This window comes from Ambystoma mexicanum, chromosome 2p (assembly GCF_040938575.1).
Source record: "Ambystoma mexicanum isolate Mex_15411 chromosome 2p, UKY_AmexF1_1, whole genome shotgun sequence".
Lineage (NCBI taxonomy): Eukaryota > Metazoa > Chordata > Amphibia > Caudata > Ambystomatidae > Ambystoma > Ambystoma mexicanum.
This window is the reverse complement of record NC_090923.1, coordinates 603274508-603301263: the sequence shown is the minus strand read 5'-3', so window position 1 is coordinate 603301263 and position 26756 is coordinate 603274508. Positions and strand designations below refer to the sequence as shown.

Here is a 26756-nt window from a genome sequence, read left to right as displayed (position 1 = left end):
TGACCAGCATTGCGAGGAAGCCCGAACCAACCAAAGAGTTTGAGGGGCTTACCCACCCACTCCCTTTCTTTCTCACCTCATCCCCTAATCCCCGCAAAACATATGTTGAATAATGGGTTACAATTGTGCATTATACTGCACACTTTCTGTTAAACATTGTGTAAAAGGCTAGACTGTTTTAATTGGTTTTGTAGGGTAACTCCAATCCAAAAATACAATAAATGCAACTCGCCAACAGTACACCTGAGCATTTGCCAATGCATTTTCTTGATGCCTTTACCCACATTATATGCCACTATAACAACATTTTCACGCTGGCTGTGGCCATACATGTCCATATTGGTGGCACCATTATATACCAGTATTCCCCTATAAGAATATACTTCTGTTTTCTTTTGGCATAATGCCTGTAATAATACTATATGAAAACATTTCCAGTCTGGCTCTGCCAGTATATGGCAGTATCCCCACGCAAGGACATACTCCTCTTGGCTTTGCCATTAAAAAAGCCAAGCCACAATAAGAAAACATTTCCAAGCTGGCTGCACCAAAATGCCAGACTAGTAATAGAATATCGCTTATAAAGCTTACTTTATTATAAACCCCCATTAAAAGATGTCATGCCTCAGTAGCAAATGGCTAGACTAGCATTACCAAACTAACAGTCTAGCCACATAGCACATAACATGCTTGCTTTATCATGGATGGATGCCAATTAAAAAATCTTGTAGCGCTTGCCCCTTACTCCTTGTCCACCAAAATCAGCTCCTCGCCGCTGGCCTGGCACAAACACATGCCCACATCCGTTCACACACCATTCACTCGCTCATTCACATGCACACTCAGTCACCCATACACCATACATCATTAACTCACTCCCACATTACATAATACATAACACATCCTCGCATGCATACTTGCATACAAACACACATGCATACATCAAGCATTTAGCAAGCATGCACGCGCACACCACTTACAATTCTTTTTCTTACCTGCTCAGGACCGGAGATGGTCTTCCCAGAGGAAGGCCTCCACACTGGTGCGGCAGGCGGTTCCTGCTCTCCAGCCTCCACCATGCAGACAAGAACCAGGAAGCAGGGAGAGCTTTGTGGTTCCTTTCACGTGCAGAGGAACCGGAGCGCTGGGAGCCACAACTGGAACTTTTCTTTTTGACTAGTTTAATTTGTTTGTGAAGTCGGAGTGCACACGCTCAGACTTCACCAAGAAATGTCCAGCCTCACAAGAAAAATGCATGCACTCCAACTTCACAAAGAAATGATTTGACTTCAGAAAGAAATCCTTTCTTTCACAAAGGATGGATTCCTTTATGAACCTTTTGGGCCTCCTCCCCAGGACATGGTGTAGCGGGGCCAACCGCATTGTGGCGCCTGCTACACCAGTGGCCTTCTGTGAACTTCTGGCACTGGAAATAGGGACTGAAATTCTTCTGATTGGGTCCTTCATACTCCCGACCCTATTGGTTGCCACCTCCTTGCATATTTAACACAACCCCAAAATAACTAGTGTCTTTGTCCTATTAAACCCAATGGACACATTTCCTGTAACTTTTAGAAACTCCATAAAAGGAACCATACCCTTTCCTCACCTGTAAACTGACATTGTCACCTGGTCCCCATGGGGGATGTATCCGTCTGAGCAAACCTCCTATTTGCAAAGTATTACTGTGGTTGCATGTGCACTTTGGAGTGATACCTTGCTGTAGTTCACATCCACTATTCCCGCTAAAATAGATAGCACTATCCATTAATGTGTAACAACAGCCTCAGACCTTGTACGGTATGACCTTTAAACCGTATTAACCTTTTATAGCATTCTAAGACCTACAGGACAATTCTCAGACTTTGCATAGTATGATGTGTACCATAGTTCCTAGTACATGCCATCTAATGTACACTAACAGCCGCAGCACACTTAGTTTTGCCGCACTATGTTTAGATCCCCATAGCACTCTGTAGTCTTCCATAGCATTCAGAAAAGTCCTATATTATTCAGATCTTCCATAGCTAAATATGTATCCATTAGCCGCCGCCTTCAGCTTTTCTTTGAGACTTCCTGTCACATACGGTGTTCAGTCATATTTTTGACCTCATGTGGTGTTATATGTGCCATGCAATAACATCCCACATCATTCTGGGACATTCTGCACTGTGCAGTGCTCCTGCAACATGATAGGATGACAGGAATGTATCATCCTGAGACGACCTATATGATCCAGGCGTCCCTGGGCATGATGTGTAGCATGAGGGGCTCGCCTGCACTGTCATTCAGCGGATCCGGTATCACCAAGACACCTGCTACGGAAAGATTCATAGACTTTCAGTGATGTGCAGAAACCTCACATGGCATGGCATGTAGCATACCGTAACATTACAGCAACCAGGCGTTCCATAATGTGTAGTGATTCGGCCTCCTGTGTCATTTTGAGATATCCTGTGATAATAAAGGAACCACCCGCATTGTGATGTGTAGCATGCAGGAATCTACTATGGATATCATGCACAATCAGATCCACCCTCTACTGCACGCAATCCTTCCGTGTCATGATGTGAGGCCTGGCTCCGGTCACCTCATGTGGTATGCTGGAACATGCAGAGACCACCTGCAAAAGTCTTCCACTTCACATAGTATTATGTGCACCCCCTCCCCGCCACCCCAGCCACCTACGGTGGCATCTTGCTACAGTGCTGCATGATATGTGGCATCAGTACCTTTTTCATTTAGACACTTTCTGCATTTTACTCATGCTTCAGGAAGCTTGATCATCATAGAGTGTGTCACTAAATAGAATGCTGAGAGGTCTATTGATGTTCATGCCTTCTGCATTCTGCCCGAGTCTCCTCAAGCGCTGGTTTGCTGCATGCCTTGTCTGCTTTATATGTGGGATTCGAGTTCCTTCTAAGCCTGTTTCTATGCTCCTCTTACAGCTCAGTCTTGAAGGGCTCAGCTGTCTGCCTCTACACCATGAATGACATCAGAAGAGCCTTCTTGGGCCCCTTTGCACACAAAGAGGGTCCTAACTACCAATGGGTATCCTACCCTGGCAGAGTACCGTACCCCCGCCCAGGGATGGTAAGTGCTGCTTGGTTTGATAACTGTTTTTATTTTACTGCAATTTGTGAAAAGAAAGGTGGCAGAAGCAGACACCACAAATGCCCACAGATGTGTTTTTAAATGTTCCCCACAAGCTTTTCCTGTAGCCCCTCAGGTTTACAGATAACTAATATAGACTCAGTTTCAGACAGCAGAACTATCCTTCAGGTAGGCAGATTGTACACGGCCAGATAAACGAGCCATCCCGGAGATGCTCTAGCACCTTGAAGCCACCTCTTGTGCTAAATGGCATTACCAATAAAGATCTCAGACCAAATAACCAGACAGACTCAAAGAATATGGCAAAGTACTACTTTAGTCTCAATATAATAAAGCATGGTCAACTAGCAGACATCGGAATGATGCATGCACACTCACACACACACTTGATTACAAAGAGGTTTTCTACCCCAATATGCATCATCTATGACATCATGCTACTTAGAAAACTGTAAAAACCTATTGACGTGAGGGATTGGTTAGGGACACATGTCGACTTTTAGAATACATATGGGTTAGTACTTCATTGGCTGTCTCTTATCTGTGAGACACACTTTGAACTACCTCTAAATACGTATAATACTGAATATCACGGACAAAATGGCAGCGGATTGGTCTATGCAACATTGTATCGCAGGTTGCCCTATTGACCCACTGATTGGTTGGCATTCCCACCTAACCTTGGACTTTTGACTCAGCTAGCAGCACGTAAGCAAACCGAAACCCAGGTGCTTGACTCGCTTCAGATTACTCCCCACTTTCATAATTAGTCTATCATCTCTCATCAGTCCAGCCATTAGCCAAGGTTTGCCGTTTGTAGCTAACCTTGTAACCTGCTCTCTATTCTGGGATATTCAAGGGAGTGTAAGCCCATCACCATCTTCATCCACAGCTTAATGAATAGCCCTTGTGGGTCACATATGAGGAGACCGCAAATTTGTCCATTTCGACCTCCTATTTACTGCTATTTGATTTAATTATGCTGGGTGTCATTGCTCCTCTTGGCCTGTAGAGACTTGCTCACTCCATCTTGTAGGAGCCTTATTTATTCTTAATTCTCCAATACTTCATCTCTTGCAGATTTCTTCTTCTTCCATCTAAGAGAAATATGTCTTATGTCCATGGCTTATCCATTTGCCTCACTTTGGGCTTTTCAGCTATTCCTTGAATAGCATCCTTGATCCCCGGCCAACAAAGACTCCTCTTCATTTTGCACACAAAGCTAATTCTCCAACGTCTCCTGACTCTGCAGGTCTGATCTGTTTCTGAGGTAGCTGAAATGAATCTTTGCACAAACAGGAGTCTATTTTCCTACCATGGCCATCCTTGCTATGTTATATTTTCCTGTATAGCAAGCTTCAATATGTCTCATCTACCTTGTGTTGCTGTGTTTTTACACTTATTTGTCAATTAGCTACTTCATTCTTATTTGTATATATGATTACGTTATCGTTTAGTACATGTTTCTCTCATCACTTCAGTTACATCCTTACTCTTCAGTATTTTCATAACGTTTCATTATGTCCTCGTATAGCTTCCCCATGACATCACTCTGCCCACGTCAGATTTCACTCAGCACTACATGATGTCACTCTTTCAGTGCGAGGATACATTCGATACAGTTGTCTGAGTGCATATCATCTCTCGTACACTCGATGCGGTATAGGCATAACACATGGAGTCCCATATAGAGCCCTTCTCCTGCTGTTCCAGTATGACGCAGGTGAGGGGGTGGAAGTTAAGGATAATGTGTCCACCTGCTCCTCTATACTACCCCTCAGATAAACATGCGCTGCTTGCTAGGAGGCTGGACGGTTCAGCTACATGTCACATTTTCAGGCTCAGGTGTTAGAAGTATGAGCTAGCAGAGTCATATAACCCGTCCTTTAAATCAGTTTCTTCTACCTCACAGGTTTTATAGGGGAGATATCTTGCCATCTCTTTGTTTTCTCTTGATTTGTATGATTTCTTTGTCTTTGTGGAAATGCAGTCAGAGTTCTCAAAAGTGTTGCTTGTTTGATATTTGGATGTCCCTTTCATAACGTTCATAACCTGCAATGCTCTGTCTTCTGCACAGTGCCCCAGTAAAACCTTTGGCAGCTTTGAATCCACCAAGAGCTTCCCGGATGAGGTCATCCAGTTTGCTCGCAACCACCCACTCATGTACAACCCTGTGACATCCTCTAACCACCGGCCTATCTTCCTGAAGACCAATGTCAACTACACGTTCACGCAGATCGTCGTGGATAGGGTGACCGCCGCAGATGGGCAGTATGATGTCCTCTTCATAGGCACAGGTAAGATGGGTGCTGGGCACAGGCACATCAGTGGAGTGTCAATCATTCCCTCCCATTTCAGGTTTCATTCCTCCTACCATTCTCTCATCCTTTCCCAAAATGATTTCTCTCATTATTTCCCACATCACTGGTCTCATTCACAAAATTGTGATTCTCACGATTCCGCATGTCATTGATTTCATCATTCTGTACTTCTGTGAGCAAGTCTGATTATTCCCCTTATCCCTGGTCTCACTACAATCTTGAAAGAAGTCTCATGATTCTTCACTTTGCTCTCATCTTTCTTCACATTTCTGGTCTCATTCATCACATACGACACATCATTCTTGGTATTGCTAGTCTAACCTTTCCCTGCAAACATGGTCATGAACATCCGTCCGATGAACATCGGTCCAATGAAATGAGTGTCAGCTGCCGCCTTCTCTTCCACCTTCATTTCCCCTTGCCCATCCAACACAGACGTTTCCGCGGATTCTGTCCTCCGCAACCTCTAGCTGTCCATCACCAACGCCCTTGGCATCCTTGCCCCAGTCATGAGGATCCGCCTGAAACCTGCCTCCAAGCGTAACACTTGGTACGACTCCAATCTTGCAGACCAAAAATATAAGTGCAGGACTTCTGAAAGGAAGTTGCTCACTTCCGGGTCACCCTCTGACAAACTGGCCTGCTGCCTAATCCAGAGACATTACAGACTCTATATCCATGCCAAAAAAAATCCCACATTCAGGCACGAGGGTCCAATGCATCCAACAAACATGGCTGAACTCTTCAAAATCTGTAAGGAACTTCCCAACCCATCCACAGCATCCTCTGCCGCTACTCCTTCCCAGGCCCTCTGCAATGCACTCGCCTCCCACTTCACTTCCAAAACCCATGACATATTGAACAGCCTTGTCACACACATGACCAGCCCAACCCTCCCCCTACTGCCCTCGCCTACCATTCACCCTGCTCCTTCCCCTCCCTCACCCCTGCCTCACCTGAGATGTCAACTACATGAAGGTCTTGTCCAAACAGGTAGCCCCTTGCTCCTCCAGAACCATCAAGGAAAATATTGCCTCTCTCGACCCTGCTCTGGCTGATATCTGCAACCACTCCTTTGCTACTGGTTCTTTTCCATCTTCCCTCAAGCACTCCCTTGTGTGCCCCCTCCTTAAAAAAAACCTCTGCAGGCCCTTCCTGCCCAGCCAACTAGCACCCCAACTCAATCACCCCCTTCCTGGGAAAACTGCTTGAGAAGCTGGCCCTCCCACAACTCAACTCCCATACCAAGCGTGTAGGCGGCCTTTATGACCACCAGTCTGGATTCCGAGCATCCAGAGGCACGGAAACTGCTCTTCTGAACACCTGTGAAGAACTGCTTGCGTCTCTGGACTGCAACTCACCTGCTGTCTTCATCCTTCTGGATATCTCTTCTGCATTTGGCACAGTGAACCATTCCATCCTCTGAAAAACACTCCATGACATGCTTGGCATCTCGGAGCGGGCACTGGACTGGTTTACCTCCTTCCTAACTGACTGTTCCTCCAAAACCATTCTGGGCCCTTCTCCTCTCCTTACGCCACCACCTGTGGCATACCCCAGGACACCATTCTTTTGCCCTGGCTCTTTAACATATACCTTTCTCTGTTGGCACGACTCGTATCCTCCTTCTCCCCCAACTTCCAGTGCTACGCTGATGATACACAACTTATCTTCAAACGTCCCACTGATGCCTCTGCACCCTCCTTCATCCCTGACTGTCTCTCTGCTATCCAGGCCTGCTGCACTGCTGATGACCTCTGCCTCAATACCAGCAAAACAGAGATTTGCTATTGGGTCCTCTGCTCCATACTGCTTCCCTGAACTCTGGCCTTCTTCCATGGGCCCTCCCCCTCCACCCTCCACTGAAGCTAGGAATCTCAGAGTCATCTTCGACTCCTCCCTTTCCTTCATCCCTCATATTCAGGACATTGTCAAGAAGTCCCACTTTCAGCTCTTCCTTCTTAAAGGGACTTTACCCTTCCTCACCTTCCCCCTGAGGCTCAATGTTACCCGTGCTCTAGTTCTCTCCAAACTAGACTACTGCAATAACCCCCTCCTTAATCTTCCTTCCTCCACCTTGCGACCCCTTCAGCTAACCCAGAATAGGGCAGCAAGACGTATCCTTGACCTCAAGCCCAGGGACCGCATCTCTCCTGCCCTACAAAGCCTCTGCTGGCTCCCGGTGCTTAGTACGGATTAAATTCATATCCCTCTGTATCATCCACAAGGCTAACTGGGGCCAGGGACCACTCTATCTTCAATGCTTTCTGACCAAATACTCCCCTTCTAGACTCCCCCGTTCCTCTGGCACCAACTCCCTGCGTGTTAAGCACTTTGCTAAACAGAGAGCTGGTGGGCGATCACTTTCCTCTGCTGGCTCCCTCATGTGGAACAGCCTCCTTCCCCCTCTGAGTCTTGAGCATGACCTCCTGAAATTCTGGAAAAGCCTCAAGACCTTTCTCTTTACCTCTTCCTTTTCCTCCTCTCTTCCCAGCTAATTATACAGCAGCGTGACTTATGTGCAGGGCCCTTATGTTTCCTCTGGGCCTTGACCGCCCACATCTCTCAGCCGCTGTGTTTCTACTGAACTTACTTGGGCTCACCCTAACCACGGGTGGTTGCACTTTCCTCTTAGCACTTACCCTGAGCACTTATCCATGATCATCAAAGCACATATCCCTCCCCCTCTCCCCCTCGGAACTTGCCCGTTCTGAATACTCACAAGGCATAGCAGGTTTGTCTCCCTTACCTTTACTCTCATTATTTGTTTGTATTAATTCAATTATTTATCCTTGCTGTAATTAATTCTACCTTCCCCTGTCCCCTCCCTGTTAGCACTGTGGGCGCCTTGAAACAGTTTTGCTATTTGTATAAGCGCCTAACAAGTGACCAATAAATAAAGAATAAATGGTCTCATTTCATGCATTATTAGTTTCAACATTCCCCTCATTACTGATTTCATCATTCCCCACATCACTGGTCTCATCTTTTGTCATCTTTGTTTATCCCCTAACTCCCCACAGCACTAGTCCTGTCATTGTCCTCATCAATGGTCTACACATTCTCCACACTTCGTGTCTCATCATTTACTATATGACTGGTCTAATCATTCCCCTACATCAGTCCTGACATTTACACTTCCTCACGATACATTGCATAATTGCCCATATCAGCAGCTACATCATTCCCCACATTACTGATCTCTACATTACTGATATTAATGGTTCCATCACATATCTCATATGGCTGGTCCCAATATTCCTCGCATCACAAGTCTGATCCCCTACACATTGCTGGGCTCATCATTCCTTACCTTATTGAATCCTAATTCCCCACACCACCGGTCCTATTGTTTCCCTCCTCAACGATCTAACCATACTCCACATCACTAATCTCATCATTTACCATGTGGCTGGTCCAATCATTCCTCACATTACACATTCCAAAAGTCCCCATATCACCAGTTCTTTCATAGTTCACATCGGTGCTCTCAACATTCATTGTGTGCCTGGCCCAATCGTGCCTGGTTCTATGTGATATTTCTGCATTTTCAAGGCCATTTTGTATGGCCTCAAATGCTGAAATATCACTCTCTTAACTCACCCCCATCTCCTGGGAGGGCGATCCCACCCCCATGCTCTCCTGCACTAGCGGAATTTCTATGAAAATGGGGGGTTTCAAAGCCCCCCCTTTCATCATTGCCACCCCCCTTTCCAGCCCAACAAACGTCCCCTCACCCTTTAACAGTCACCCTCCTTTGCCACACATACAGACAGACACACGTGAAATAACACTGCAACTTCTCTCTCCTGGCCGTGCCTGTTATCCCCTGTGTGCGCTCGTGTGTATGTATGAAGTCGGGGGATAAAATACCAGTGAATTTTGAACATGTGAAGTGGGAGCTTTAAGAAAGGAGACAAAAGACCTAGCACGAAAACAATAGAGTTGGACTCATCAACGTGTGGAGCATTATGAGTAGGACATTGGACTAACCGTTATATGGCAGCTTATGCAGCACATGTGACTCCAAACAGATACAAGCCACAGAATGACCATTGCTCTATAACTAATGTCTACCGGATTGACCCATTTATAAAATCAGTCAGACTTGCATGTTATTTAACTAGCCTAAAAAGTAATTCATGGGGATATGATATTGATAAAAAGGGCATTGATACGCCATTACAACAGATCAGCCCAATTTTACCATTTCAGACACTCCTTCTAAGCAATCCACAACACTCACCAACTCGCATGCACCGTTTGCTAATTATTTTCAAGTAATCTCATTGTAGGATGTGTTGCTGTGCTTGTTTATTGCAGGCAGCTTCATACAATGTATACCCGAACATCAACTGGAACCACGAACATATACATTTCCAAATACACTATCTAGCAGTGTTTTGATTGTTTACACATCACTGCCTCGTGCATTAGAGTGGTGTCTCACTCGTATCGTCATCACTGATATCCTCCATTTCAATATAAGGATCTTTTGTTCCCAATATGGATCTCCTGCACTTCACTGAAATCTCACTCTTGCCGCATATCTGTGATCCTATACACTTGAATGATTCCTCACTCCATCCCAAAGCGGCATTCTCATCCAATGGGGCCTAGTTTGTTCTTCATATAATTGGACAAACTGGGTCTGGTTCATTCTCTAAAACATAGATTTCATTGGCAGCTCAGTAACACCCAGCATCAATATCCTGGCACACTTGAACAGTGCCTCACTCATTCTCCCACTTCGATGACTTACCTCTGTACTCCCAGAAACAGACTTTGGGAATAATGTTGAAATTCCCTAATCCCTTATGACCCAGCAATGTTTCCACAGACAAGTGCGAAGATTGCAGAAAGAAGGATCCCCATCAACCTTGGACAGATGTTGTGCCCCATCTGGGCAACTAGAAATAGCACAGGAGAACTTGCCTCTGTGTCCACCAACCTGGTTAATTTCTTGATCAGGGTAGGCATCCACCTTGTACCTGCAGAATAGCCTCTGGCCACTCCATGCTGAAGATACCATGTATGAATACTTTCACCCTTGGTAAGGTCATTAATACATTCAGCTAACCACTGGCCTGTCTTCCAAAGGAGTAACAAGCTATACCACCATTCAAAATTGTACTCTTGTTCTCACAATCTAATGAAGAGTGCTTTGGGGCATCCCATGCTTCAATGTAATATTTTAAGTCCATCTCAAACCATTAACAGATATGTTAGGATCCACTAGCTTGGCATCTCTTCCTGTATTGATGATAACCAGGGAATGTGTGCTGCAATCGACCAGCTGAAAGGGGATACAGATGTCTCCGAAAAAAAAATTAAGATGGGGAAAAACTGCATCAGTTGACACTGTGTGGAGTAATATCATAATTTCCCTGGGTCGGTCAGTCGGATAACGTAGTATTTTGCACCATCATGACGATCCATCCTACCACACGCTAGTCAGCTCCCAAGTCCCAAATCCTGGCATTATCCATCACATCAAGCATGAATAGAAGACCCCTATTGTGGGCAACACATTCCATGGTCCAATGTCATGTGTGCTGACGTGCGTGCGCTCTGGCACTAACCTTGTTGGGAGGGTACCCGCGCTGGGGGCTGTCGCGGCGGTTCGCCAATAGAGCCTGGGGCTCTAGCGGCAGGCCCCGGCATAAACAAACAGCGGGATCCGGCGGCACTGGTGATCCCCATGGCCCCTTCCATGTCAGAGGCATGGCACAGGCACGGGGGACCAGCATCTCATATCTGCACATGCACAGTGTTGGCCGTGAACCCTGTTGCCTTGAAGACGTGCCAGAGGCTGCAGAGGCAGCAGGTTATTTAACATGCCAGCTGGAAGCAGTCGGGGCATCTTAACGCTCCCCCAGGGTTCAATGCCCTCTGTGGTCACTGGCTTTGCCCAGTCCCTGCCTCCTGAGGTGTTGCCTGCCTTTTCCCCTCTGATCTTCCGCCCTCTGGCCCCTCTGTAGTTACTGTCCTCCCTCCTGGGTCTCTGCCTCCTGGCAGGCTACTCTTGTTTCCTGCCCTTCTCTGCCTGCTTCCTGCTGCCTTTAGGGTCTCCTCACCTGCCTTGGGGTCTCCTGTTCTACTGCCCTGGAGTCGACCTCCTTACCCTGGATCCTGCTCCACCCAGTCTGGCCTATCAGCAATACTCTACGCACGAGAGAAACCAGTAACATTTGGCATCCCTGTTAGTGCTTGAACTGTCCCCACATCACAGAAATCAGGGAACGCCATAACGTGGTGCGGGGAGTGGGTCTTTGACTACTCTCTGTTTTATCATACGGGGATCCCGAGGGTCATTCCTAACATTCACCAGCACCATCATCAATTCCTGCCCGGTACTGGCATCATCAGCCGGACTCATACTGAAACAGCGCGACGCAACATCAGGTACGAGGCACAGGCAGGATGATGTACTTGATGCCCATTTCAATTCCAGCGCATTTTGCTTTCATTCCTCCTCTGCTTCATGTGGTTACTGACAAAAATGTCCCCAACCTGCAAGCTTGTATTTATTTATTTCCATTTATAAAGCGCACAACTGCCCTCAGGTATCATGGCTGTGTTACAGAATATTCACTTGGGTACATGATGCATATATACAGCTCTCGAGGAGTGATACAGATGTAATGAGACAACAACTGTTTTCGTGGTCCATGGTTACAGGGGAACACGACATGGGACCATAGTCAAACAAATCTACTGAGCACTTTCAGGCCCACATGAATCCTCCTTCGCTCTTCCCTTTGGCTGTCGGAGAATTAAGCAAGGCAGCCCCCCTGGAAGGGCTCTAAGAGGTCTGCTTTGCCAACCAGGATTCAATGTAAGATCATACTTTGTGGACATGGGGATCATCATTAGAGTTACCTGACTGCTAAGATCTGGTTTGATAAGCACAACCCGATTGGATGTTCTGTCTTTGGACTTGCATCCGAGAGACATTAAGAGCAAGAGCAGTCAACTTGTTTCTCAAGCACAGGCAAGAAATGTTTTTCCATATTAAAGGGTTAAGCTGACATAGGCAGTCTGTATTCACCTCTTAAAAACGACTTCCTCCATTGGCACTCTACAAAACAATAAAAACACTCACAAGACTGGTAGGATGCACCTAGTTAGCCAGAGGCCTTTATCACACGTCCCAATTCACTGCCCTCGTGCATCACAGTATGGGTTCTCTTATTCCACGCAGCACTTGCCACATCCCCGCATATATGAGAGTATTACTATATAAAAGAACAATCAAGCGTCTCAGTCCTTAAAGACATTTACATCTACTCATTATTAAATGACTAGCCTCATAAACATCACTGGAGACTCATTATTCTATGTTGTATTTCCCACAGACATTGGGACCGTGCTTAAGGTGATCTCAGTGCCCAAAGAAAGCTGGCAGAACATGGAGGAGGTTCTGCTGGAGGAACTGCAGGTCTTAAGGGTGAGTTGACGCAAGCACTGTGTGGCTGATGATACGACACGCTTTGGGTTGTCCCGTCGCGCGTGAATTTGAAGTAGGCCTTAATTGTGAGTCTAGTCCAGGGTTAGGTGGGACACAGCCAGTCTGGTGAGATTACAACTTCTCTCTAAGCTTGTGAAGCATATTGCTCTTGTTTCATTACAACACTGAGGTTGGGGCAAACTTGTCTACAGCGACTTTCCTGGGAAGCCTATGCACCACCTTTGAGGGTCAAACCTAGTCAGGCGCTCAACATTTCCAAGATGGCTGCTATCCTCCCTAGAAGGGAGGATAGCACACGGACATGGAAACCAGAGCAATTCTGTGGAACATGGGTTCCATCTGCGATCGAGCACTTCGACGCTCGAGGAGTCCAGTATAAATTGGTGTATTAATCATCAATAAGTAAAAGTAACCTACAACGATTCTGATTGTGTGATAATTTACACATTCCCTCCTATCCGTAACCAATGTGGCGTGGGTCACTAATAACCTTCTGTAATCCACAAATCTGTTTTGAGCTGGGAATGTATACTTTACATTGAAGACCTGTGATGTGTGTGTGCGTGTGTGTCTGTTTGTCTCTTTGGTGAATATTTTAGGGTGGACAGAAACATTGAGGCAATTAAACATGCAGAAAATAAGGCAGAGAGAAAAGGATTCAGAGAAAGTTTAAGAGGGGACCAGAAAAGGGAATGTAGATAAGGTCTCCTTATATAAGAAAAAGTAAAGCATCCACAGAGGAGGGCAGGGAACTGCAGTTTGCTGCCTAAAGTGATATACCATTGGGTTCCAAGTGTCCAATCTGGGCAGGTCACAAAAGACAAGCACTCAATGGGCCAAGGCTCATTACTCTGCTGACCACTGAGATCATGATGGATTACCCGAATCTGCCCAGTGGGGCTGAATATTGCTTCATTTTTGAGATGGCTCTGTTTGTGGTGGTGGGAATCTGCTCGCCCAGGTCTGGACCTAGGCAAACAAAACGAGTCCACAGAACTCAAACAATACCCGCTGCATGGCAATGGCCTCTGGGCTCTACCAGCATGGTTGGTTGTCTAAACAGTTACTGTGCCTGTAAATGAAAGGTCTCACACTGTCCTGTAATGTCTGGGTTTTCCAGTCCCCAATGGTTTATATTTGCATTAGAGACCAGTTATGATCCAGTCTTTCAGCAGAGACACATGCCCGAGCTAACGCATAGCAACTAGCCTGCTCCAGGATATGTCCATGTGTGAGCCTCCATTTTGGCATGGGCCAATGGATTTCTTTGTAGAATCACATGTCGTCCACCGACTGTGTCATAGATAGCTTATGCCCTGTTGAGCTTTGGTTGAAAGAGAGCTTTTCCGTGTGTTGCTTTTTCTGTGTATCTAATGTTAGGCTTTGGGTAAACTGTGTAGCGTGTGTCCTGCATGAAGGTGTCCAGCAAGCACTTGACATGAAATAGCTGCTCTCCAACAACTTGACATTGTCTCTCCTGCTTTCTTCAGGACTCGTCACCCATCACCAATATGCAGCTGTCCTCCAAGCGCGTAAGTAGCTTTCTCATTGGTCCAGGGAGGGGAAGTCTCCACAAGGGGGCCTGCTTTGACAATTTGAAAGGACGGCTTCCATATCTATGTGAAGCATGCTTACAACCATCTGGCTCATTGTATACGTCCACACCAATGTCAAATGATTACATCTAAGGAACAGAAAAGTAAAGTGACCTGGCCAAGTCCAGCCAGGCTGTCAGTGGATAGCTGCACCCAAAGCACTTGTTTTTCAGGCCCTGAACTCTATAACCTTATCGACTAAACCAGTAGTCTGCAACCTTTGCTTCCCAGATGTTTTTTGTATTACAACTCCCATCAGTTCTAGCCAGCAGAGCCAATGGTGGAGTATCATGGGAGCCATAGATATAAAAACTTGAAAGGGCACAGATTGCAGGCCCCTATTGTATACTCGTTTGCTAAAATGCATCTTAGTAACAAGTCTTAGCACTGACATTTTATTGGGCCGCCTGGAATGGTGACATCCTATTGGTCAACCCACTTAGCAGTCGTATGTTCTTTTTATCAGTACTCTTCGCAGACATAGCTGGTTGGTCTCTATTTTCTTTCACCAAGATATCTGTATTTGTAGGTAAATGGGTGATAGGTGTGATGGGCAGTGGGTGGGGGGGCGGGTGGAGAGGTGATCATACTCACCTGTATCACAGTGCTTTTTATGGGAGATACCTCCTCTTTTTGGCAAGACGTGTCCCATATCTGTGATATCCCATGGCAGTGATATGTAGTTCGCCCAGTCCTGAGCTGTTAGGAGTTTTGTCAGATGGATCCTGGTGCCAAGCATGCATGCTCTGATGCAGAAAGTGCCTCTCATTGACCCATTGCATCTTGCTTTCCGCTGTATCCATCCCCTTCTTTGCTAAGCTAATTCTACTCCACCCCAAAACAAGCATTGGCAAAGGCAATGGGTCTGGCTGTATAAATGTAAGAGCAAAAATGGGTTTGTCCCATTGTGACAAGCAGGTTTCACAAAAAAAATACTCAAACAACCCAATCTTAATGGCTTTGAACATGCCTATTTGCAGTATATCCTTCTGTGTTTGTTTTTCATATTTCAACTGTGTGACTACAAGTGTTGGAATGTAAAGAATAAATGAGCACTGAATGAGCTACACATACCCGCCATTAGACATCTAGCCTTCTCTGCATGTGTGGAAATGTCCTGCATTACTAATGAGCAGATGAGAGTCCATAGCCTAGACAGCATATTCAAGAAGGGTTGGGGGTTTGGGGGGGGGTGGGGTGGTATTTCCTGCCTTTTCATACACGATTTACAGAACCAGAAGCAGACCTAGCACAGACACCCAACATGGTGTACAAATAAATAAATAAATGGTCAAGCACAACCATCATCCTTTCCAGGGTCAGTAGTTTAAAGCACCTACTTTACTGGGATGTGTCCGCGTTGCTTACCAGTTGCCTCAGTAGCACCGTATGCTTGTTTCAATGCATCCTCAACACCAAGCAGAATGCTCAGGAGGGCTCTAAATGTACACCCGGGCATCAGAAGGAATGTGTGTACAAGTTGATGTAATGTGTATGGCTGCTCATGCTAATTCGGTCCTTTTCTTTGTCTCCACAGCAACAGCTCTATGTTGGGTCCAAAACATCCATTTCGCAGGTGCCTCTGCACCGGTGCAATATCTACGGCAAGGCCTGTGCGGAGTGCTGTCTGGCCCGAGACCCATACTGTGCCTGGGATGGCACCACCTGCACCCGGTACTTACCAAACACCAAAAGGTTTGTGTCCGAGGAAGTCATGTATTGAAGTGCTGGTCTCATGCCTGTCGGGAAATCTGTGTCTAAGAATTGGAGTCTGAGTTGCGGGATTTAAAACTCTCATACACATTTCAACACGGAATTGTATGATCGGACCGAAAAAAAAGATCCGACCGCACAAAAAGTCCGAAAAATGCTACCACCAAAGGTTTGACACCAAATGTTCGAACGTTTGGTGGTAGCATTGTAGGTAAGTATATATTTTTTTAAAAGACTCTGGTTGTGTGTGTGTCCCCCACAACACCCCGCTCACTATACTGTCTGGTATAGTGAGCGGGGGTTGCGTGAGACCCCCCTGCGCCGGTTTGCGATTACGGAAGTGAAAGGGAACTGGCGTCACAGGGACTCAGCGTGTAAAAAAGGTAAGTAGGGTTTGTTTATGTTGGGGGTGTGGGTGTGTTGAGGGTGGGGGAGTGTTGTGGGCATGTTGTGGGTGTGGGTGTAGGTATGTAGGGGTTTTGAATGCGTGTTCGCATGAAAAATGTGCGAGCCTTTTGTGGTGCGTACATTTCTCATGCAAACTTTTCCGTCGCTGACTTTTCCGCGATGGAAAAATCATGCAGATCCGTTCAACACAAGCCTGTGAAAGTTGTAGAGTGCAATGAAACGGGGAGTGCTACCACAGGGACGTCATTTCACCAAAATGCCAGGGGTAGCGGAAGTGACATCACCCGACCCTTGACCCTCTGATGACATCACAGGAAGTGATGTCATTAGACCCCGCCCCAAAGTGATATAGCGGGTAGCGATGGAACACGACATTTCACCCGTTGACGAAACAGGAAATGGCATCACATAGCATTGTACACTATGAAAAATATAGTTATGATATCACTATATGATGTACATTCAGACAAGAATGGATCGCCATATGTATCATTAAGTTCAGTGTTTATTGGCCCGTATTACCAAATGACTGTGTATGCAAGCAGACGTCCATGACCAAATGATAAGCGTAAGTGCTATATAATAACACATCATTAAGCGCTTTATATAGAAAAAATATACACCCAATATCACCCAACCTGTGTTGGTACTCATTTATCGACCTCAGAAGGATGAACGGCTTAGGCTTAGTGAGGCGTTTAAGAACAGACTAAATCAGTGACTCACCCCCTGAAGTGTGCCTGAAATAAACATTTAATGAGGCCAGCAATTACTGTATAGAATTCCAGAAAGACACATTATTTGGTATTCCTATTCTTTCTTATTTAGGGTCAGTGCTGAAAGTGTTAGAAGAAAAATAAGAACAAGTGCCTCAAGTCTTTTTTTTAAGGGGCCTGAACAAGAAAGCCAACCACCCCAGAAGTAAAGAGCCACAGCCCAGGAGCTTGCATAACTTTAAAAAAAAAAAAAAAAATCTTTTTTTTTTTTTTTAGTAGAGGTCGCAAGGGACACCACAGAGGTCGCAGTTGCGACCCCTGGCGACCCCCAAATGACGTCCCTGTGCTACCAACGGTAGTGCCATGGAGAAGGTTAATTACCTTTGATGAGATCACCCCGCCACAGGTCAACTGTTATCTGGTTCTAAGGATAATTATAAATCCTTTTTGGTCGTCTGGTATATTGCTGGATCACAGCTGTTCTCCCACACAAGGTGTGAGACCTTCCAAACGTGACAGTGCAAAATATTTGACCCCTGATGGCCGTCCAATGCTATTACTTAAATAATGCCCTCCACTACTTATTCCATTCTCAAACCGCGTTCCCTTAACCTATATTCCCCTTCTCCCTAAACCCACGTATTCACCACCCCCAACTCCCCACAACCACTGCCCCATCTTATGTTCTCTCTTCTTGTCAGGGGCATGCCCTCTGAGTCCCCTCTCAGCGCACCCCGCTACTCCCCTTCCCCTCACCCTGATCTCCTCTCATCCATGACCTCAGTATTCCACCAACCCCTCGCAGCCCGCTCCCTGCCCCACCTTACCTCTATGTTAGACTTCCCTCTTTCCCCACCATATATTGGTCAATTAGGGGGACATTTATTACCTGATTTATCCATCAACCAGTCTTGTCTGTCGACCAGTTTCTGACGACCAGGCACTGCCAACTATCAGTTGACAGCCAAGCAGGAGACCGAATAATGCCATTCCCTGCTATCTGCCAATTGATTGGACAGAGAATGAATTCTGCGAAGCTCTGACAATTGCCAGAGCCCAAGCTGGGAACATAGATCTCCCCGGAGCCTGCTTTAATGGGTTCACGAAGAAAGCAGAGGCAACCGAACTTCTCAAGGAGAACAAGTTACTTTAGGACAGAGTGGAGAAGGTGAATTGAGTCCAGACATAGGATTGGTACTACTGCCTTGAAGGCCTGTGCAGCCCAGGGAGGAGGTTATTATGTGGGCAGACCTTTGAAAACGGACTTCCTGGGAGATGAACCAGAAAAGGGGCAGTCGGAACAGACGTAGCGGAATTCCTGGCCACAAAGCCAAAACATTTTTCTTCAGCACACCCTTCAAAATGATGCGGCAGATCTTGGTTGTGTAAAGCTGTTGTAAACTAGAAGCTTATTTAGACAACCATATAAGATGATGAAGGGCTACACACATCGAAGGAACTTCCTGCGTACCACAAAGGACCAAAAATAACACCTGTTATTGCAACTCTTAGAACGAGAAGGACTCCATTATGAAGGGTTTATAGTAACTTTTTCGAATGGCATTTTTTCGAATGCATTATGTTGAAAATATTTCGCCCCAAAAAATATTTCGAATGTCTTTTTTTTTTTAACTTTCGAAACCCCAAAAAACATAATAAAACATCGTCTAAATTTGTTAGCCATAATTGCATTCGAAAAAATGACCGGATTCCATTATGAAGTGCTTTATGAACATGTCATGGTAGAATTGTGATTGTTCTCAAGAGACTCTGCGGGCTGCGTAAAGATGGAAAATCCTGGGATGTTGAAGTGAGCACACAGCAAGAGGTGGAAAGAGGTGGAAAGTTGGGAAAAGACATGCAAATACTAAAACAAAGATGGACTGGCTTCTTATAGCTCAGGACTCCAGATGAAGACCGAGGGAGGATCAGTGGAGCATTAATCCATCATCGGGTATCGTAGTGCTTGTATTCGTGGGAGAAGAAAGGTGCAGAAGAAATGTTTTGATTTGGGGCCATTGAGTAGTAGCAACACGTTTTGGAGCGCCTTGTAATCTAAAGCAGGAGGCACGCTGGCAGCTTGAGGGTCTGCAATGGTCTGTGTTATTTAGGAGAGTTGACACTCCAATACTTATCCATTAAATGTGCTTCAGCTAAGCAAGGCCAGATATGTTGTTACCGCAGACGGAGACCTCATCAATGTTTGTTTTTTTTTAAGGTCTCCTGCCTTCTCTGCCAAGAAGACTAACTTCCCAAAACATAGCCCTCTACTTCCAAACGTTATTAAATGGACTTTTCAAAATATGCAGTAGCAGACTATTATAATCTAGTGATGGGTTTATTTGTCTCGGGGGGAGAGCTCAGGGGCAACATCTTGGAAACAAGACGACATGGAGCAACACAGGTTCGATTCCCGGGTCCGCGCTTAGAAACCTCTAGGTATTAAGCATGTTAGAAATTACCAATTACAATTACTGAGGGGCTCATTACGACCCGGGCGCAAAGGGATACCGGGCACTGGTAATGACACCGGTGCCGGTAATCCCTTTGCGCTCTATTCTGAGGTCCCTTTACGGATCCTTCCCTTTAAGGACGGGACCCGCAAAGGGTTACCGGGGTCAATAACAGTACCGCAATTTGCGGTACCGTTATTGACCCCTTCCCCCTTCCCATTGAGCCCTATGGGGGCTCAAATGGGAATGGGCAATGGCTTTACAAATGGGGACTTACCGGTCCCGCCAAGGTCGGACTGGACCGGTAAGTCCCCATGCCACTAAATCATTGGCGGTACCGGTATTGGTGCTAGTAATGGAGCTAATAGCGCCATGACTAGCACCAACCTCGGAATGAGGGCCTTCGAGTACATAAGTACACATACCATGGCACCCCAGTAGAGACAGGGATCTTTGAAAATGTGTTATTGCCATTCAAGAAGCTAGCTTCAGCCCTCAGGTAGAGATTGACGAAATCAAAGTCCAAAAACTAGAGTTATGCTACTGGCTTTGCAGAAATTCACAGATTTCAGTGCTTGTCTGCCTCTATGACAATCTGCATCACTAGAATCTAGATGCTCTTTTAACCAGACTGGCTCCTGCTCAAAGGCTGAATTCCATAGCCTGGACCCCAGCATCCTTTGACCCATTTCAGAAACCATTCTATATTTTAAGGCATCGCAATCCACATATTCGTAATCTATCTTGCTACTTTCTATATGAACTCAACCGGCTTAAGTAGACGACCATCATGTTCTTTATCTTAAATAAAAATCCTGCCCTAAAATACTAGCACAGCGTCGCAGTTGTGCAGCTGGAACTGGCAACGAGGTAAGTTGTGCAGAGCAGACATGGGGGTAGAAACTGATCACCTGCATTGTCAGCTTCATCTCAGACCACGTTCCAGTAACAGGAAGGGATTGTGGGGGAGGGCTAAACACCGATGAGAAGGTGCCTTGAGTGGCTCCAATGTTATGATGCTGCCTTCAGCTCCCCGAGGCCCACATATGCATTTTCTTCTTTGGCGCCAATGAAGATTCATGCGCAGGTCAAACCGTCACGAGACAAAGGCATTGTTCAGACAGTTTATGTCCCGAGCTGCAACAGTGGAGGTGCACACACATGGTTCAATCTAGTAATTTCATCTCCATGTTTACAGCACTGGAGAAAACGAAACCTACATAAAGGTCTAAAAAAGACACACAGCCCTAGAATACATCAGAAGAGAACAGGCATACTCCCACACCCTTTTTGCTGCCACACAAAACACCAGGGTGGTGGATGATGCACATGGACTGCTTTTCTGACCCCTTTCAGTCAGGGTTTTTGGCTGAGGTCGTGGCACAGAGAGTCCTGGTGTCCGTAGTTGATGATCTGGCCAGGCTGGCTTATCAGGGTCAAGTGGGAACCTTGATATTGTTCGATCTTTCGGCGTCATTCAACACTGTCGACGACTCCATCCTGCTGTCCCGCCTGGCCTCAGCGGGTCTCTCTGGGCCCGTTCTGGCTTGGTTTACATCTTTCCTGACTGACATGGGGGCAATCACTATCTCTTTCCCCTTTCTCTTCTCCCTCCCATGTGTTTTCCTGTGGTGTTCCCCAAGGCTCTGCCTTGTCCCCTATGCTATTTAACATCCATGCGCAGCCTCTGGTCTGTCTCATCCACTTCCGTGGCTTCCAGTGTTATTCCTATGTCGACGAAACCCAGATTCTGGTTCGCTTAGATCTGAACCAAGCTGAGGTGTTGTTGCGCTTGTGTGAATGCTTGGTGGCCATGAGATGGTAGATGAACAGCCACTGGCTCAAGTTTAATGGGGACAAGACGGAGATTCTGGTGGTTGTTTCTCCCCCGAATCCTGCCGTATGGACTCCTTCTTTTTGGCCTTTTGCACAGGGTGAGCTCCATATGCCAGTGAATGTGGTTAAGAATGTGGGTGTTCATCGCTCCTCGTCACTCTCAATGGCTTCTCAGGCGAGTGCGGTCTGCAAAATGGGCCACTTTCTTCTTAAAGTGCTTCGCAAGGTATTTAAAAAAAAAAATGTTTTTTATTGTTGTATTAATAGTTTACAGAAAACCTTATACAACATTTAACATATACAAAAACAACAATTCATTTATATAAACACAAATACTCTATTTCAAAGCCCTACAATATTAAAATGCCATACAGATAAAAAAAAAATTTCATCAAATTACAAATCGCAGCAAAAAGAAATCACATCCAGCCTATCTTCTAATTTAAAGATGTTCCGTCCTTAGCCATAATATTACAGTTAACGTATTCCATTATAGAAGCATTACATATTACATTCCTTGTTTTTATCCTCCAATTCTTCCATAATATTTTGCAACAGCAAATTCAATGCAAGAATTAGAGAAATATTTACACCCCACATACAGCGACTCCAAAACAAGTGGATAGACATTTCAAGCTCTCTATTAAATCTATCTTTAAGATAGAGAACTTGTTTATGATAAAAAGGTATTGCAATTCTTGCCTACTCATCTACGACCTCTGGTAGTTGCCTCGTTAGTCATAAATCGTATTGACTATTTCGATGCACTGTGTTTTGCTCAGCCTATTGGCCTTATACACCGGTTAAAGCTTTTGCAAAATCTTGCTGCCCGGGTGGCTACCAATACCCCCTACAGTTCTCACATCACTCCTGTGCTCTCTTCACTCCACTGGCTCGCGGGGCTAAGAAGATTGCATTTAAATCTCTTTGCCTTGTCCACCGAGCGTATTATCGCCAGAGAGACGATTATCTTCAAGACACATTTCTCCTCTATATTCCCAGGCGGCCTCTTTGCTCTGGTAACACCTGCCTAGTTGTCATCCCTAAATTCCACCTAACTAGGGTAGGGGGACGCTGTCTCAATTTCTGCTGGTAAATTGTTGAATGACCTACCACACGCCCTGAGGCGTACTGCGAATCACCTTGAATTCAGACACTCTCGGAAGACCTTGTTTTAAGTTGTAGCTGGGCCTTAGCCTGGCTGTATGGGTCCTAGCGCCAAGATTACCTTGTGTGAACATGTGCGGTACACATTTGGTTAACATAACATATTTGTTGGAGTATGTGTGTCTATAAAGCAGGCAATCCCATATATCGTGTTCTAGGAATATGGAGCAGATGAACTTCATATAAACAGACCCTTCCCCTTTTTAAGTTAACCCTCCGCATGCATCCACTGCCTGCTGACCTAGGGACCACTTCCTTGCCAGAAGGCTACCCTCCTACATGCCCGAATATCAGCAAGCCACTCTACCACCAGACCGCCACTAGAAAATGGCCCATATTTTGCCACCCTAATATGTTAAGCTGCTTGGTGTGTTATTTGTGTGGCACTTGATTTATGTGATCCAAAGGCCACTTTATGGCACTGATGGTTACATTTTAAACATGTATTGTGCCGGAAGGAAAGAGCAAATTGTTTTGTTATGTTGGGATTTCATCAAACGTGCATTTAGGGTGCGTGGAAAGTCAAGTTCCGGGTTGGTACCGACAACTGGTTAGGTTGCTTTGCGGATAGATTATATATATTCCTATTACTATAATATCTTGTCAGTGGGCAGACCTGCAAGAGGGGAAAGACCACAACATGCATGTGGCCATGCTTATCATATAGCTATTACTATGAGGTGACGCCTCTAGAAGCACGGCCATTCAGATCTGTGCAGTGGACAGTTCTCGAGTCCTAAATGCCAAATTCCTAACTGATAGATCCGTCACATGACCCTCCATTGGTGTCGCTCATGCTCTGGGCACAGGGATCGGTGCCGTAGCTCTAGATACCTCACCATGCCTCTCCATGGGTCTCACTCCTGCTCGGGGGACAGGAAGCTACGCTGTGACTCTAGTTACTCTCCATAAGTCTCGCTCCTGCTCGGGGGACAGGAAGCTACGCTGTGACTCTAGTTACTCTCCATGAATCTTGCTCCTGCTAGAGTGACAGGAAGCTACGCTGTGGCTTTGTCCATGACAAGGAGTGGATACAGAAAGCCCCCCTACAGGTCAGATGGGTGGGAATAGTAACACCACCGTATGAGGTCGGACCTTGACCCTGGCTGTCTGTCTGTCTACTATAGGGTCCAGCTTGATGCCTTACAGGGATGGTTGCACTGGTTGGGCGAAGGTTGTGTCACCATTCAGCCGACCTCGCAAAATACCAAGGAAGCTTTGTGGTAATCATGAAGGGGCGTCAACCGGGAATGTGCAGACTGGGCTGGATTATACGCATGTATCTTCCTGCTCAGCGGGTTTGGCCGGTGGTAAAACCCTAATATTTAAAAGTGAAAAGTAGGACGCACTTCTTGAGAAGCTTCTCAAACCCACCAAGGGCAAAGAGAAAAGGTTAAGTTTCGAGGATACATTACTGTAGCTGTTGAAGGGGGGAGCACCAAAAATGTCTCCAATGCTGGCCATCTGCCTTCCTGTTTGTGTGGCTACAGAGGGATACTTGGACCAGGGGTGCTGTAGCACCAGGAGTAGTAAGGCCTGTGCCTTGTAAATGTAGCCCTTGGATTAGGAAAAGTGCATTTCCTGTTGGTATATTTTAAGAGTTACTGAGCTAACTGTCTTGGCCATCATGCAGTAAGAAAATGGCTTTAGCAAGTTGAGGGCACCGCTTGGAAACCGCTTATGGGTCTACCGTCATGATCGGCACATTTCACTTCTTGCAACCAGTTTGAATCACTAGTGGCAAGACGTACAGTGCCTTAGCAGCATGTTGGCACATGCTGTTTACCCAGTGTAAGTGTATGAAAACCATGGGCCACTTTTGACTCCTCCCTCACCCATCACGCAGGAACCCTTTGATGTACTTGACGCTTCCTAACAGTTCTCTTGAGAAAAGTCCATTAGACAAACAGGCAAGCTAGAGCACTGTGTTAAAATATGCCTATGTGCAGGAAATGTTCCTTGTAAGAATTGTGGAGGGCTATGATCGCTTGGCTGAGGATGCCTTTTGATCAAAGTGTTTAGATTGTTCATGCCTTGCACTAATGTTAGCCTTATCTCATCTATGGCTTCATATTAAGAGTAGTGTATATTAAGAGTAGTGTCATAAATATCTTTGAGCATATTGGTGATAAAGGATTACATTGTTAAAGCATTGAACTACTGAAGAAAGAGTCCCAAGACGACAGTCGGAAGTGGCCTGCCTGTATTGTTTTGATAACTTGGTCTTATTATTGAATTTGTGTATTTTAGAATGGTATCTCTCTATGTATTTTACTGTTGTTTTAATGTAATGTAATGTTGTTTTTTAATATATATGCATGCATAGTGTGACAAGTTGATATTAACTAAGGCACACTTTAATTTAAAGAAAAAAGTAATTTCTTGACTTCTCATACTGTCAAGAATCTGTACCCACCCAGCTCTCCTATCTCCTGTGACCTCTAAGCCACCACACGCCAGCAAGCCTTTCTCCAATGCGTTAGGCACCCTGGCATCCAAATTAGTCTATATATACACACTGCTGTAATGTTGTGAAAAACTGCCTTGTGTTAGAAACTCTAACACCATACAGCTTTAAACACAAGCACTCAGCCCCACACAATAGTGCTAAAATGTAACTGTTATTCAGTATTAAACAACATTTAAAATAATACAAGTCAGAATGGATTTACAAACTTGTAGCAGGGCTCCATAGCCACTGTTCTGTGTGCAGTTAAAAGCTCTGCAGTCATTTAGCATTCAAACAGGAAGTTGTACTGCAACCAGTCATGTGACTTTCTTAGTGCCATATATTATGGTTAGGCAGAGCGGCCATATTGTGCTAGTCATTATTGGCTGATTTCTCCTCGGTTATGTTCTAATAAATATTAGTTCAACATTTCACATTATTCGTTTGCATTTATTTTACATTCCCGTTTGTTGCGTTTATAATGTTCTAGAAAATCTGGCCGCAAAGATAAAATTTAATTTTTCATTATAAAATTATGATTTCTGTGCAGTTCATCCTGCATGGCAGTGGTTAGAAAACAGCTACTTCTGAAGGCTAAGGCCACGGCAGCTACGCCTCCTCCATAACGTGTCTCTAGTATTCCGAGAACGTGACTGGTTGCATTACAACTTCCTGCGGGAAATGTTTTCGTTCGTCTACTGCTTTATCCCCCTAACTCTTATCTTGTGCGGAAGACACCCTTGGAGCCCTTGCCCACTCCCATCTGTTCTGCAGGGCACTCTCACAACTTCTAACCTCCCCATAGGCCCTGCTTCGTCCCCATCCAAACCTCCACTCAACCTGTCCCCCTCCTCCCTGTCCCATGCTCTCCCCAATAAGAAAGCCTTCCGCCCTCCAACCCCATCCCGCTCCTTACCGGCTGCACCAGCTTCCTTCCTGTGCCTCCGGCAGGCATGTGTGTAAGGTGCCTGTGTCAATTTCCCACGATGAAAATGGGCAGCTCCCGAGTTGGTGCTGCCAGATAGGATACTTTGCACCATGCACAATCCAGACCAATGTGTAGTGGGTTCCTACACTAGCAGGGAGAATCTATACAGGACTACAAAGAAGCCAGTATCATGCTCCCAAGCCAAAAAAGGCCACTCCAAGAGAATGCTAAGATGAGCGAGAGGAAAGACCAACCTGTCTTTCTCCACTTGTTCCAGGCAAGCTTCAGATAAAATGCCTGCCCAATCCAGGGGGAGGAGGGAGTGCTCTCTTCAGTGTAAGTTCCACATCTTAGGTCACAGTCTCCTACTTGTCTCGTCTTAGTGGCCCCACTGAAGGTAAAGGGAGTCTGCCGCTCCAAAATCCTAATTTCTATGTGATCTTACTAGCAACTCTTACATTCAGTCCTTTTTACCTTAAAACTTTCCCTTTTGCTCCGAAGACATAGGATCCCATTCCCGTGGGCCCCTGGCCTTTGAGAATTCTGCAAATCATTGTTTTGACACTAAAAGTGGTCTGTGGTGGT

The 26756-nt window shown here is 45.7% G+C and overlaps 1 protein-coding gene across 5 annotated transcripts in view; it reads left to right on the top strand.

Moving 5' to 3' along the window:
• Nucleotides 1-26756, top strand: part of SEMA3B (semaphorin 3B) — a 600182-nt gene that overhangs the window by 546481 nt on the left and 26945 nt on the right. For all 5 annotated transcript variants that reach the window (XM_069644131.1, XM_069644132.1, XM_069644130.1 and 2 more), the window contains 5 exons: nt 2949-3093; nt 5192-5411; nt 12794-12885; nt 14397-14438; nt 16039-16196. In XM_069644131.1, coding sequence (XP_069500232.1) covers nt 2949-3093; nt 5192-5411; nt 12794-12885; nt 14397-14438; nt 16039-16196 — 657 coding nt within the window. The remainder of the gene's footprint in view (nt 1-2948; nt 3094-5191; nt 5412-12793; nt 12886-14396; nt 14439-16038; nt 16197-26756) is intronic.